Genomic DNA, 13,764 nt, shown 5'->3' with positions numbered 1-13,764 from the left:
AAATTATTTCAACTCCATTATTAAAAAAAAAAAAAAAAAAAAAATTAAAAATAGCGATACGATTCTGCCGCACTTACTCTCACCCTTAAATAAGTCAACTAATTAGAATTTGGGTCGTCTTTGGCACGGGCAACGTGTTCAAGCCTCTTATCCCATTTCTCTCAATACATTTGTGAGATCCCGTATCGGTTGGAGAGGGGAACGAAACATTTCTTATAAGGGCGTGGAAATCTCTTCCTAGTAGATGTGTTTTAAAGATTGTGAGGCTGACGGTTATATGTAATGGACCAAAGCGGACAATATCTACTAGCGGTGGGTTTAGGTTGTTTATAAATGGTGCAGAGCTGAGCATCTGATATTCGCTGGGATCAAGCTTGTCCTCTGCGGGGGCCTTGTGCAGTAAACCCCCTACGGGCGGTCGTTCGTCGTCGTAAAGTAGTCCTAGCGAAGCTTTCAGGAGGAGGGGTGAACGAAAGGGATAGATTGAATACTGAATCTTTCACTACTGACTGGAAATTAGTCGAGATCATAGAACTCTTTATCGAGGCATTCTTGTTCACTTCTTGGGTGAAGCAAGCAGAGAGCGGTTCGGTCAGAAGCATCTACCCCGCACTCCATCCAATAAATCAATAGCATTTCATCGGAATAGATCCCGTCTTTTCACCTTCGTAGTCGAGTTGTGTGTGCCAACGAAGACGCTCGCCCCGTAGAGAGTGGATTGTGAAATCCCATATTGGTTGGAGAGAAAACGAAACATTACATATAAGAGTGTGGAAACTTATAGCTAGTAGTCACATTTTAAAAACGTGAGGCTAAATTTACTAGTGGTGGGCTTGGACTATTACAGTATTTTAAAAATCAGGACAGAGATATTTTTCTTCGTGTGATTATCTCGACGAGCCATATTTGTAGCAAGAGATTACTGTGGACGAGTTTTTCTTTCTTTCAGTTAATGATATCAAAAAAAAATTATTGCCCCGGGTTTGATCCAATTGATTCCCTCGTGCACTGTTTGAAACCACTCTCCTCGACTCTATTTGCTAAGTCGGCTTTGATTGCTATTTTTTGTTCTGTTCTACCATTTTGAACCATTTCACCTTCGTTTCTAATGTACTTAAGGCTAGAGAACGTCAATATCGCTACTTTTTTGGATAACTTTATGTGCATGTGCATAAAATCGTGTCTAGAAGTACTATGTATCCAAATCCACCCATAAATGATTTTAGGTCCCATCAAGTATGAAACAATATTTGCACGTGTTCGCGATTTTCGACCCTTCCGGCCCTAGTAGTGGAGTCACTTACTCAGTAGATTTTTTTTAGAATCACTATAATTCACTCCAACCTCGATCAATGTGACGTTTTAACCCAAATGTCATTTGTTTTGGCCCAACTCGTTTTGTCCCCAAGTCACCTCAACCGAGCTTGTTCTATATTCCAAATTTACTTGTAACGTTTCTATCACTGTAAAACGAAATTAGTAATTTAACAAAATCGTGACGACAAATTTATAAATAATAAAATTTTCAAATAATTGTTTAAAATTTAAAATTATTTACGAGTGATCCCTACTTTAGATCTAAACCTTACCTTCCACCTATTCTCTATTTTAGGTCTAAAACTTCCCGTTAAAATGAGCGTAACTCAACCGTAATTAACTTAACATATACTAATTTCTTTAAAGTTGGAAGTTCAAATTTTTATACCACAAGTTTTCGATTTAATCCAATGTTTTTAAATTGTCTCGATTGAGTAAAAAATCGAGAAAATTAATAGTTTTTGAGTGGGAGAGAGAGAATCTGTGAACTACTTCTCGTGTATGAAATCAAATTAAATAAGCAAGATTTAAACTTCAAAAATAACCTCGACTAAATTAGAATTAAGTTGAAACTATCGGACCAAATTGTGACTAAACATCGAGATAGCATCGATCATTTTAATCTATAAGTTTTCTATAACAGCTTAACTTCATCGCTAATAGATATTGTTCGCTTTAATCTGTTACGCATCGTCGTCAGCTTCACGATTTTAAAACATGTCTACTATAGTGAGAGTCTAGCCCTACTCCAACTAGTGCATCCTACCATTCGGTGACTACCTCTAATACCATTTGTAACAGCTCAAGCCCACCGCTAACAGATATTGTCCACTTTGACCCGTTACATATCGCCATTATCCTCACGATATTAAAACACGTCTATAGGGAGAGGTTTCCACACCCTCAAGCAAACAGGGGATGTAGCCCACATAGTAGAGCGCTTGCTTTGCATGCAAGAGGTACAGAGTTTGATACCCGGTATCTCTACTCTGTTTTATATATATATATATATATATATATATATATATATATATATATATATATATATATAAGAAATTTAAAGATATTATTAAAATTTTAATAGTTTAAATTAAAATTCAAGAATATTTTAATAAATTAAAATTTGTAATAATATATTATTAATTTTTGTTTTTTTTGGGTCGACAATATAATACTAATAAAGTGCTAATTTTTTTATAAAAAAAATATAGCCGTGAGGTGTGACAAGTGTCGTCCCGGAGAGATGTAAAACTAACACACTGACAAAGACATGTAAGGCAGTGATTCAATCCCCACAAATTCTGGATCAAACGGCATGAAATCCGCTCGCGTTCTCGAAGCATCTCTTTAGGCGTCCTCCATTTTCAATCCCTGATCTTCTTTTATATACCCGTTCGGTTGGATTTGTGCTGAAAAAGGTCGGGTACTGGCTTTTACCTCTCCTGTTGGCCTTTTGATTCGCTGCTGATTCTACGTTCTTTGTAAGTTGCTTGTTCGATTTTTCTTTTGCTTCATGGATTCGATTCTCCCCTGTTTTTGTCCGGGTTAGTAGCTTATTGATTGCGATTTGTTCGTCTGTAATGGTTTTCTTAAGTGTGTTCTTGTTTTTCGGAGCTAATTTGATCGGAGATCGATGGGGAGTTCTGGATTCTCGTGGAAGTTGCCGGATCATCCTAAGCTTCCTAAGGATAAGACGGTAGCTCTTATTGTTTTGGATGGGTGGGGCGAAGCTGATCCTGATCGCTATAACTGTATCCATGTCGCCGAAACTCCCACCATGGATTCCCTTAAGAAGGTAGTTTAATGTTATGGATTCGTCCTTGTCGATTCATGTTTGTGGTGCCCATTTTGGATTAGAAATGGTGTTCTTCCCCTCAGATTTTGAGGTTTTTCTTGCTGTTGGTTTCTTTAATCTAAACGAGTGAATGGTGACCTTCAAATATTCATTTGGCTGTTTTTTGAATGTATTGATCGATTATCTACTGATTCTGATAGGGCGCCCCTGAGAGATGGAGGCTGATCAGGGCACATGGAAAGGCAGTAGGACTTCCTACAGAAGATGACATGGGCAACAGCGAGGTCGGACATAACGCGCTTGGTGCTGGACGTATCTATGCTCAAGGGTGAGCTTATCTTATTATTGGTCTTATTGTTTTGCAGCATTTTTTATTGGTACATGGACGGTCATTTCACTATGTTTATCTGATTTGGAACTAGAGATTTCCATCTTACCTGTGGCAGTAGAAGAAATCTTGTGCAAGTTATTGAGTAGAGGGGGAAAGTACTTGTTTTAAGACTATAAAAGACACATTATTCATATTTCTGTACTGTTGCTCGGTTACTAAACTAGAGAGACATTTTTCTATTAGAAAAACAAAAAGAATATTTGAAAGTTGGAGTAGATGAAAGGTGTGAGATCCCATGTTGGTTGTGGAGGAGAACGAAACATTCTTTACAAGGGTGCGGAAACCTCTCCCTTGCAGACCCGTTTTAAAAACCTTGAGGGGAAGCTCGGAAGGGAAAGCCCAAAGAGGACAATATCTGCTAGCGGTGGGCTTGGGCCATTACAAATGGCATTAGAGCCCGACACCGGGTGATGTGCCAACGAGAAAGCTGAGCCCCGAAGGGGGTGGACACGAGGCAGTGTGCTAGCAAGGAAACTGGCCCCGAAGGAGGGGTGGATTGGGGGGTCCCACATCGATTGGAGAAGGGAACGAGTTCCAACAAGGACGCTAGGCCCCGAATGAGGGTGGATTGTGAGATCTCACATCGGTTGGGGAGGAGACACCCTCTCCCTAGCAGACCCATCGGGAAAGTCCAAAGAGGACAATATCTGCTAGCGGTGGACTTGGGCTGTTACAAAAGGCTTCCTCCGTGGCCGTATGTATAGGTTATGAGTTCTTTGAATTGCAACAAGCATATTTAAACAATAGAGGAAAGGAAGAATTTGATTTTATGGCCTCACAGTTCTTTTTCCATTACTGAAACTTGAAATGAAATTGTTTTGGATGCAGTGCAAAGCTTGTTGACCTTGCTCTTGCCTCTGGAAAAATATATGAAGGAGAAGGTTTCAAATACATCAAGCAATCCTTTGAAACCGGCACATTGCATCTTATAGGATTATTGAGTGATGGTGGAGTGCACTCTAGGATAGATCAGTTACAGGTAAGTGCTTAAGTTTTCATATTGTTTCTCTACCTTCCATATGTCTTCTCCAATTTATTAGTCTGTCATTTATGCGCACTTATTAACGTTTTGATCTATGTAGTTATTACTCAAAGGAGCAAGTGAGAATGGGGCTAAAAGAATCCGTGTCCATATACTTACTGATGGGCGTGATGTTTTGGATGGTTCGAGTGTGGGATTTGTAGAAACTCTTGAAAATGACCTTGCCAAACTACGTGAGAGCGGGGTCGATGCACAAATCGCATCTGGTGGAGGCCGTATGTATGTGACAATGGATCGATATGAGGTACATCTTTGTCCGAGTAAATTTACTTGTATGATCACAATACCACCAATTTGCAACGAGTGAGGAGAGTGGGTCATGATATGCCATATGCTTTTGAAAAAAGTCTATATGTATGTTAAACATCGAAAAATATTCATTTCAAATAATTATAAATCTGTTATCATATCACGCCGTAGTCGGAATAGTAAGCTTACCGTTCGTCACTACATGTGGAAAATTGCTTGTTAGAATCATTCTATCTAAGTCCCAACTGTTTTTGTTACTTCAAATTATAGAATGATTGGGAAGTTGTGAAGCGAGGATGGGACGCACAAGTACTTGGCGAAGCACCATACAAGTTCAAAAGTGCCGTTGAAGCTGTGAAGAAATTGAGAGAGGAAACCAAAGCAAGTGATCAATATCTCCCTCCATTTGTCATAGTTGATGATAGCGGGAAGTCTGTGGGCCCAATAGTGGATGGAGATGCAGTAGTCACCTTTAATTTTAGAGCAGATCGGATGGTTATGATCGCCAAGGCCCTCGAATATGAAGATTTTGATAAATTTGACCGAGTTAGGGTCCCTAAAATTCGTTATGCTGGAATGCTTCAGTATGATGGTGAGTTGAAGCTTCCAAGCCATTACCTTGTCTCCCCCCCAGAGATTGAGAGAACATCTGGGGAATATCTTGTGCACAATGGTGTTCGGACCTTTGCTTGCAGGTGAGCAGTAGCCAAGCTATTATGTGTTGTTTCTTTGACTGGTACTAAGATCTGATTGGTTTATATATTCATATACTTTTGCATCTGTGTAGCACAAGTCAGTTTTAGATCTGTAAAATCACAAATGCTCTTTGCAACGGTCCAAACCCACTACTGGCAGATATTGTCCTCCCTGAGCTTTCCCTCAAGGTTTTTAAAACGCATCTAATAGGGAGAGGTTTCCACACCCTTATAAAGAATGCTTCGTTCACCTCCCTAAGAGATGTAGGATCTAACAATCCATCTCTTTCAGAGCCCAATGTCCTCGCTGTCACTCGTTCCCTTCTCCAATTGACGTGAGATTCTCCACAATCCACCCCCTTTGGGGCCTAGTGTTCTTGCTGGCACACCGCCTCGTATCCACCCCTTTTCGGGACTCAGCCTCCTCGCTAGCACATTGCCTGGTGTCCGGCTCTAATACCATTTGTAACGGCCCAAGCATACCTCTAGTGGATATTATCCTCTTTGAGCTTTCCCTTTCGGACTTTCCCCCATGGTTTTTAAAACGCGTTTGCTAGGGAGAGATTTTTACATTCTTATAAGAATGCTTTGTTCACCTATGCAATCTTAGCTTTACTTGGCTAATTGTGATGTGAACTATTTTCCCCTCTCTAATACAGTGAGACCGTCAAGTTTGGCCATGTTACATTCTTCTGGAATGGAAACCGTTCTGGATATTTTAACCCAGAAATGGAGGAATATGTGGAGATTCCTAGTGATTCTGGGATCACCTTTAATGTTAAGCCAAAGATGAAGGCCATAGAGATTGCTGAGAAGGCACGAGATGCTATTCTTAGCCGAAAATTCCATCAGGTACGTAATGAGCTTTTCACTTGTCAGTTGAATATATTAGTTTGATTTTGTTCTAACTTTGTTCTAACTTGTTAGCATGTTGGTTCACATGTTGGAAATAGGTACGTGTTAACCTGCCGAACGGTGACATGGTCGGACACACTGGTGATATTGAGGCCACAGTTGTAGCTTGCAAGGCTGCTGATGATGCCGTAAAAGTATGTGATTTTATTGCTTGAGACATTTGATTCTGGCATTCCTTTTTCTCGGACATGCAAAGCTTTTTGTTTCTATATCCATGTCTACGAGCGATGTTCTAAAAAGCCCGCAGAGGTGCATGTCTTAAGCTCGGTGCGACCTCTGTGCCTCATTTCAAAGACGTGAGGCTCCGTTAATTGTGATGTGCACCTCAAGCCTAGCTTCTTTCATTTTCGTATACTTTCTCATCATCTTAATGTTCAACATTTTTTCTTTTGTGCCTTGTGCTTAAGCCTTGGATGGCTACTGCTCTATAGTGCATCTCGAACTGAAAAACACTGTCCACCAAAGAGTCACGAGTTTCGTGCCTGTACCATTAATCGTTTTTGTCGTCCTTTCCCCATTGCTCACTTTTTTAGAGTATGGTTGCAGATTATCCTCGACGCAATCGAACAAGTAGGGGGAATATACGTTGTTACTGCAGATCACGGAAATGCGGAGGATATGGTGAAGAGAAACAAGTCAGGGCAGCCTCTTCTTGACAAAAATGGCAAAATTCAAATCCTGACCTCTCACACTCTTCAGCCAGTAAGTTTGGCTCTTACCAGTAAATTTCATATGGGTACTAGATTACTTGTAGAACCAAGACAAACAGCTAGTAGGGATTGTAAATAAGGTTCTTCTTGGAGTATTTTGTTTCTGTTTTCAAATCTGTTTTTAAATCTATTTTCAAGAATGGATCGAAGAGTGACTATAGCATCCCAAGTCTACCGCTAGCACATATTGTCCTGTTTAGACTTGCCTTTTTAGGCTTTTCCTCAAGGTTTTTAAAACTCGTCTGTTAGGGAGAGATTTCCACACCCTTATAAAGAATGCTTCGTTCTCCTCCCCAACCGATGTTGGATCTCAGGATCCACCCCCTTCCAGAGCCCAGCGTCCTTGCTGGCACACTTGTGCCCACCCCCTTCGAGACTTAGCCTTCTCGCTGAGACATCACTCGGTGTCTGGCTCTTATACAATTTGTAACGACTCAAACCCACCGCTAGCAAATATTGTTCTCTTTGGGCTCCCTTTCGAGTTTTCCCTCAAGCTCTTTAAAACATGTCTGCTAGGGAGGAGTTTTCACACCCTTATAAGGAATGTTTCGTTCTCCTTTCCACCCTTATTAAGAATGTTCGTTCTCCTTCCCAACCGGTGTAGGATCTCATAGTGACGGTACATTTGAAAGAAATCACTGATCTTAAGCTTGAAGAATAATAGTGCCATTTATGTTCTATAGAAGCTATTCTTCAAAACAGTTTGGAAACGCTTGGGCGGATTTTTGTGGCAATGAAAGGTGTCCTGAATTTGTTTTGATTGGATCTTTGAACTGTAGGTTCCTATTGCAATTGGAGGTCCGGGACTGGCCCCTGGAGTCCGATTCCGTAAGGATGTTCCTGATGGAGGGCTTGCCAATGTTGCTGCAACTGTTATCAATCTCCATGGGTATGAAGCTCCAAGCGACTACGAGACAACCCTAATTGAAGTCGTCGATAACTAAGTGAGCGACATGGAAAGTTAAAGGTATTCGAGTAACGTTATGTCTTTAGGATTAACCGTGCGAGAAAACTAGCAATGTTGCTAGGTTGTTGAATAAGTACTGGTTTTGATCTTTGGATTCATGTTTATTTGTGGGTCTATCCATGTTAACCAGACCATGAAAAGAAGATATTAGTTCAATCAATAAATTTTGTTGACTCTAGTTACTTGAGCATCGGCTGATTTAGACATATATTCTAACCGAAGCTCGAGCATCTAATTCTTCTCACCAATCTATTGTGTTAGAACTAAACAAAAAAAAACTGATCGAATGTACATTTGAATACCTACAAACCAATCTAAACTACACATAGCACAACGATCTAAAAGTTATAGGGCTTAGGGCTTTATCACTCGCCATACTCCTACTAGAAGGTTGGATATGATCTTAGTTCATCTTCGATCACTCGGGCTGGTGCACCAAAACTTTTATAAGGGAATGTGAGTGGTGCACCAAAACTTTTATAAGGGAATGTGAGTGGTACGTCACAACTCAAAATCGAAATCAAGCATAAAATTCCGAGTCTTTGCAAAACTAACCGTTATTTCCCTGCAGTTTGGCAAAGATTCTGCGGCGGTGACCGGCGGCCTGGTGAAGCAGCGTGAGCAACGCGCGGAGGAAGGCTCTTCCGGCGAGCAACGGCGTCCCGCGTCAATGTGGCTCGTCCGACAGCGGTCTGACCGGCCGAGCGTGAAGGAGAGGCAGCATTGGCGTGGGACGAGAGGTGGACGGCAGCGTGCGGTGGTCGGAGGAGAGGAAAGACAAACGCAGGAGATAGGGAGAAGAAAGGAGGGTGGTGCGGCTCGAGTGACTGGACGGGGCGGCGGCTGGTCTAGGGCTCCGTGTCTGTGAGTGGAGGGCAAAAGGCGGCTGAGCTCGGCTATTTATAGCCAAGCCTCAAAAAATTTCTTGACAAAAAAAAACCTACATTTAATCCATTATAACAACTATGTCGAAGGAGTGACCATTAACCATATGACTACTCGTAGCACCGGCTACTATTTTTAAAACATTGTTCTTTTCTAGCAACTATGTCGGAGCAATAATGATCAACTGTGCAACTACCCATAACATGAGCTACCATTTCCCGAAACCTCACTTCTCTGACAACAGTGTTGGAGGATGGTGATCAACTGTGTGACTACCCTCAACACAAGATATTAATGTTCGAAACTCCTATTCTCAGACAATTGTGTTGGAGTGGTAATGATCAACTGTGCTACTTCCCACAACACGAGCTACGATTTTCTGAAATCCCACTTCTCCAATAATTGTGTTGGAGCGGTGACGATCCACTATGCAACTACCCACGACACGAGCTATTATTTCCTAAAATCCCACTCCTCCGACATTTGTGACGGACAACTGCACAACTACCCACAACACGAGCTAGTAATTTCCTACAACCCCACTTCTTTGACAATTGTGTTGGAGCAGTGACGATCAGCTACGCGACTACCCACAACACAAGCTATCATTTTTTTGAAACCCCTATTCGTAGACAATTGTGTTGGAACAGTAACGATCAAGTGGACGATTACTCACAACACAAACTTTTTCGATTATTTGCTATTAGAGGGTATAACTCTATACTTAATCAACCGACATTCATCGACAAGCTCCACCCAAACGACACCACCTTGAAGAACGCTACTAAAATATGTATGTTTATGCATTTAATTTCTCAAAAAATTCAATTGTGTGATAAAGAAAATAAAGGCGAAAATCAATTTCTTGTTGGGATATTTAAAAAAAAAAAAAAAAAAAAAAAAAAAAAAAAAAGTAACAGCCAGATCACTGGGAGGCGCCACGTGGCATGTATGGATCTAACTGGTTGTGTTTTTTCCCTCCTTTTTTTATAAATTTGAAAAAAAAGTGGAGAGAGAGAGAGAGAGAGAGGGAGCGTTTTCGAAATTTGAGAGCCATTTTAGGGTTCGTTGCTTTTTCACAATTTCTCGGTCTCACGATCCGATCCAGAAAAGCAGGTTCATCATTTTCAATCCATTTCCACAGCAGGAAGAAGAAGAAGAAGAAGAAGAATCAGAATCGGAATCTTCAGCTGCCATGGAGAAGTACGAGAAGCTCGAAAAGGTCGGAGAAGGAACTTACGGGAAGGTGTACAAGGCCAAAGATAAGGAAACTGGCCAACTTGTTGCTCTGAAGAAAACTCGCCTTGAAATGGACGAAGAAGGAGTTCCACCGACGGCGCTTCGTGAGGTTTCTCTTCTCCAATTGCTCTCTCAGTCTCTCTATGTTGTTCGTCTTCTCTGCGTTGAGCACGTTCACCACCATAAAAGTGGTAAGCCTCTTCTCTACCTTGTATTTGAGTATCTGGATACTGATCTCAAGAAGTACATCGATTCGCATCGCAAGGGACCCAACCCTAGGCCTCTTCCTTCTTCCCTTGTTCAGAGTTTCTTGTTTCAACTCTGTAAGGGTGTTGCGCATTGTCATAGTCATGGCGTTCTCCATCGTGACCTGAAACCGCAGAATCTTCTTCTGGATCAGGGTAAGGGTATTCTGAAGATTGCCGATCTTGGCCTTGGCCGTGCTTTTACTGTCCCTCTTAAGAGCTACACTCATGAGATTGTTACTCTCTGGTACCGTGCTCCTGAGGTTCTCCTTGGATCCACTCATTACTCCACTGCTGTCGATATGTGGTCTGTTGGTTGCATCTTCGGTAATTCCTTACACTTATAATCATCGTAATAGTCAATTAGCCACCGCTTCCTTCGTCTTTATTGATCGATCATATTACTCACTAATTTCTATCCATTGTTCGGTAAAATGCCAGCTGAAATGGTGAGAAGGCAGGCCCTGTTCCCCGGAGATTCTGAGTTTCAGCAGTTGCTCCACATTTTTAGGTACTTAATTTCCTTTTCCTTTTTCTCGTACAGCTTCGTAGTCCTGTACGTGTCTGACGTTTTATCTCATAGGCTTCTAGGTACCCCCACCGAGAAACAGTGGCCTGGAGTTAGTTCTTTGCGGGACTGGCATGTCTACCCTCAATGGGAACCGCAGAATCTGACCCGTGCAGTTCCATCCCTGGAACCCGAGGGTGCTGACCTTCTCTCGGTAATTTTGCTTGTTCCTCTTTATATTTTAAGAACTCCTTTTGAACATTGCTTAAATCGATAAAACAGTTACCGACAGAGAACCAACTCTATCTGGGTAACTTCTTAGCCTTACAAAAACAATTGTGGCAGATTTTTGGGCACTCATTAGCAGAGGATTTTATTGTATTAGAAACAAAATCAATTGTACACGGGATGGAAGCTGAAGCTAGTAAACATAGGAGTGACTTTATTCAGTTGCCTTTCAACTTTTAGGAGCTAAAGTAACTACCTTCTTCGTTGAGATAACCAACAGGGTGAAGGTCACATTTTTACTTGGTTTCTTGGGATTGATCCATTGATATGCCACTGCTGAAGTTCAATTTCTTCTCATCTTATCAGATTTGTGAAACTCAATTTGTGACATCCGACTGATGTGGGATGGGAACGAAGCATTCCTTATAAGGGTGTGAAAATCTCTCACTAATAGACGTGTTTTAAAACCTTGAGGAGAAATCCCAAAGGAAAAGCCCAAAGAGAACAATATCTGCTAACGGTGGGCTTGGGCTGTTACAAATGGTACCAGAGTCCGGCACCGGACAGTATGCCAGCGAGGACGTTGGCCCCCAAGGGGTGGATTGTGAGAACCCACATTGGTTGGAGAGGGGAACAAACAATTCCTTATAAGGGTGTGGAAACCTCTATTTAACATACGCGTTTTAAAAACTTGAGGGGAAACTCGAAATGAAAAGCTCAAAGAAGATAATATCTGCTAGCGGTGAGCTTTGCCTCTTACACAATTAATGACTACTTTGTCTAATTCCTATACTAGCTACTCATATTTCATAAGGATGGAGCTTTTATAGCAGCTACTCAGCATCCCTTTTTCGTTTGGATTGCAATTGATGCCTCTAAGCCATAACCCTCTTATCGCATTGGAAACTACTTACACCATCTTGTTTTCAGGAGTAGACTTTTGTTATGCAATCAAGTCATCCATAGTTAACCTCTTGTCTATTACTAGAAAATCTACTTATATCGGTTATTAAGTCACACCTTTCTTACTGTTAAAAGTGCTCTCCTCTCTTGTCGCTCAATGTCTTTCGAAATAGAATTGAGAGGATACTATGCTAGCTTATGTACCTTACTGTTCATTCAACTATTGTGGAGGCACCCAATGTTCCTCGAAGGTTCCATTCTTTCCTGCTGCCAACCGTTATCTTCTTCATCAGGTTGGTCCTCCGGAAGATATGGCCTGTCTACTTTTTAGATCATTAGAGAAAGGTCAATGCTGAGGTGTTCATCAACCAAAACTAGCTATTCTTCTAAAAGTTCATTTTCATCCATACCTTAGTGGGGGATCTTGTTACCGTTGTTGATGACATTGCTAAGCTGCTGTTATCAACCTTGGGCGGTTGGCCTAAGCATGACAGCAGTGCAAGATTAGAATCTAGCTTATTTTGATATCAAACTATGAAATTCTATCTTCAATGGACAAACTTCATTCTGTTACAGTTATAAGCTCATCATGATCATCAAGTCTCAAATCTCAATTCGAGAGTTTTGTATCCTTTTAAAGTTTAATCTAGGCAAGGGTTAACAATATCAAAAGAAAACTATCCAACATACTTGAATAAGGTGAAAAAACATTATTCATTCCGTCATCAGGAATGTAGGGCTAGGATTTTTTTTCTCTTTTTCTCTGTACAATGATACATCCTAAACTTCCATTTCATTTATCCTCCATTGTCCATGAATTTCATTTGATGTTCAATGACAAAGAATATAGAACTTTTTTTTTTTTTCGCGTTGCTCGTATACTACTTCGAAGTAAGAATCTTCATTTATATCCCATTCACCATCTTAGTTAATAATTTTCAGAAAGATTTTATAGCCACTATTCTAGAATGAGCATGATTGTTATAGAGATGCAAGCCTGCAACGTGGATCAAATGGTCTATGAGCCCTTTGGTTCTTCTCCATCTAGTACTACTAATTGCTGGTTTTGCCTGCATGTAATGCTCTCTTATGTATTAATTTGTTTTTTGTTCTGTGCAAATGCAGAAAATGCTTTCATATAATCCGGCAGATAGAATCTCAGCGAAGGCAGCTCTAGAGCATCCGTACTTTGACAGCCTCGACAAGTCTCAGTATTAGACAGCTGAAAGAATGTGAGAGAATATAGAAAATGGTAATAGATGTGATGTGATGTGATGCTTAATTGATTTGTGAAATGTGAAATGTTTTGTTTCTTGTGGTAATCTGAAAAAGTCGGTCAACTTGTCATCATCTTGGTGAATGCAAGCACTTCAACTTGTATTTGTGAATTTAAATTAAGAATTTTGTTGTTGTCTCATCTTAATACTCTGTATGATAATAAGCTCACTTTGGCTGCTGCTTCATAGATTTGAAGGAATTGGAAGATAGTATTGGAGGAAATGTAGAGTCCATCCACATTTTTTAGTGTTTTAGGAAGGACTTGTTACAAAAATTGGACAATAAAAGATAAATGTTAGAAGGAATTCATTAGATTATAAATCCATGTTTAGTTTCGAAAATGGTATTTATTTTGATCCTTTCCTTCTTAAAATTCTAAAAAAAACACTAATATATT

At 40.5% G+C, this 13,764-nt stretch overlaps 2 protein-coding genes across 4 annotated transcripts; both read left to right on the top strand.

Annotated features, from left to right (window-relative positions):
• Window positions 1–2,606: 2,606 nt before the first annotated feature.
• Window positions 2,607–9,126, top strand: LOC111781725 (2,3-bisphosphoglycerate-independent phosphoglycerate mutase). 3 transcript variants are annotated; one of them, XM_087119965.1, is made up of 11 exons: window positions 2,607–2,798; window positions 2,932–3,112; window positions 3,313–3,440; window positions 4,332–4,482; window positions 4,586–4,789; window positions 5,065–5,489; window positions 6,149–6,341; window positions 6,443–6,538; window positions 6,951–7,106; window positions 7,894–8,081; window positions 8,653–9,126. In XM_087119965.1, the coding sequence occupies exons 2-10, from the start codon at window positions 2,951–2,953 to the stop codon at window positions 8,056–8,058; spliced, it is 1,680 nt and encodes a 559-aa protein (XP_086976091.1). In that variant the 5' UTR covers window positions 2,607–2,798; window positions 2,932–2,950; the 3' UTR covers window positions 8,059–8,081; window positions 8,653–9,126. The 3 variants fall into 3 exon arrangements, with proteins under 3 accessions (XP_086976091.1, XP_023518180.2, XP_023518181.2); XM_023662412.2 differs by lacking the exon at window positions 8,653–9,126 and having other exon boundaries at window positions 2,608–2,798; window positions 7,894–8,259; XM_023662413.2 differs by lacking the exon at window positions 8,653–9,126 and having other exon boundaries at window positions 2,608–2,798; window positions 2,912–3,112; window positions 7,894–8,259.
• An 868-nt stretch (window positions 9,127–9,994) lies between these two features.
• Window positions 9,995–13,554, top strand: LOC111781962 (cell division control protein 2 homolog C). Its single transcript, XM_023662712.2, has 4 exons — window positions 9,995–10,777; window positions 10,892–10,961; window positions 11,034–11,172; window positions 13,215–13,554. The coding sequence occupies exons 1-4, from the start codon at window positions 10,162–10,164 to the stop codon at window positions 13,305–13,307; spliced, it is 918 nt and encodes a 305-aa protein (XP_023518480.2). The 5' UTR covers window positions 9,995–10,161; the 3' UTR covers window positions 13,308–13,554.
• The last annotated feature ends 210 nt before the right edge of the window (window positions 13,555–13,764 follow it).

Source organism: Cucurbita pepo, chromosome 19 (genome assembly GCF_057944985.1).
Source record: "Cucurbita pepo subsp. pepo isolate OVF chromosome 19, ASM5794498v1, whole genome shotgun sequence".
Taxonomy (NCBI): Eukaryota; Viridiplantae; Streptophyta; class Magnoliopsida; order Cucurbitales; family Cucurbitaceae; genus Cucurbita; species Cucurbita pepo.
Note: the sequence above shows the minus strand (reverse complement) of the source record. Positions and strands in the feature narration are given on the sequence as shown.

Bases quoted from the DNA above. Each gene is read 5' to 3' on its own strand.
- LOC111781725 (XM_087119965.1), top strand. From the start codon at position 2,951: ATGGGGAGTTCTGGATTCTCGTGGAAGTTGCCGGATCATCCTAAGCTT. The intron at 3,441-4,331 runs GTGAGCTTATCT...TTTTGGATGCAG, and splicing joins GGACGTATCTATGCTCAAGG to TGCAAAGCTTGTTGACCTTG. The intron at 6,539-6,950 runs GTATGTGATTTT...GTATGGTTGCAG, and splicing joins CTGCTGATGATGCCGTAAAA to ATTATCCTCGACGCAATCGA.
- LOC111781962 (XM_023662712.2), top strand. From the start codon at position 10,162: ATGGAGAAGTACGAGAAGCTCGAAAAGGTCGGAGAAGGAACTTACGGG. The intron at 10,778-10,891 runs GTAATTCCTTAC...GTAAAATGCCAG, and splicing joins GTCTGTTGGTTGCATCTTCG to CTGAAATGGTGAGAAGGCAG. The intron at 10,962-11,033 runs GTACTTAATTTC...TTTATCTCATAG, and splicing joins CAGTTGCTCCACATTTTTAG to GCTTCTAGGTACCCCCACCG.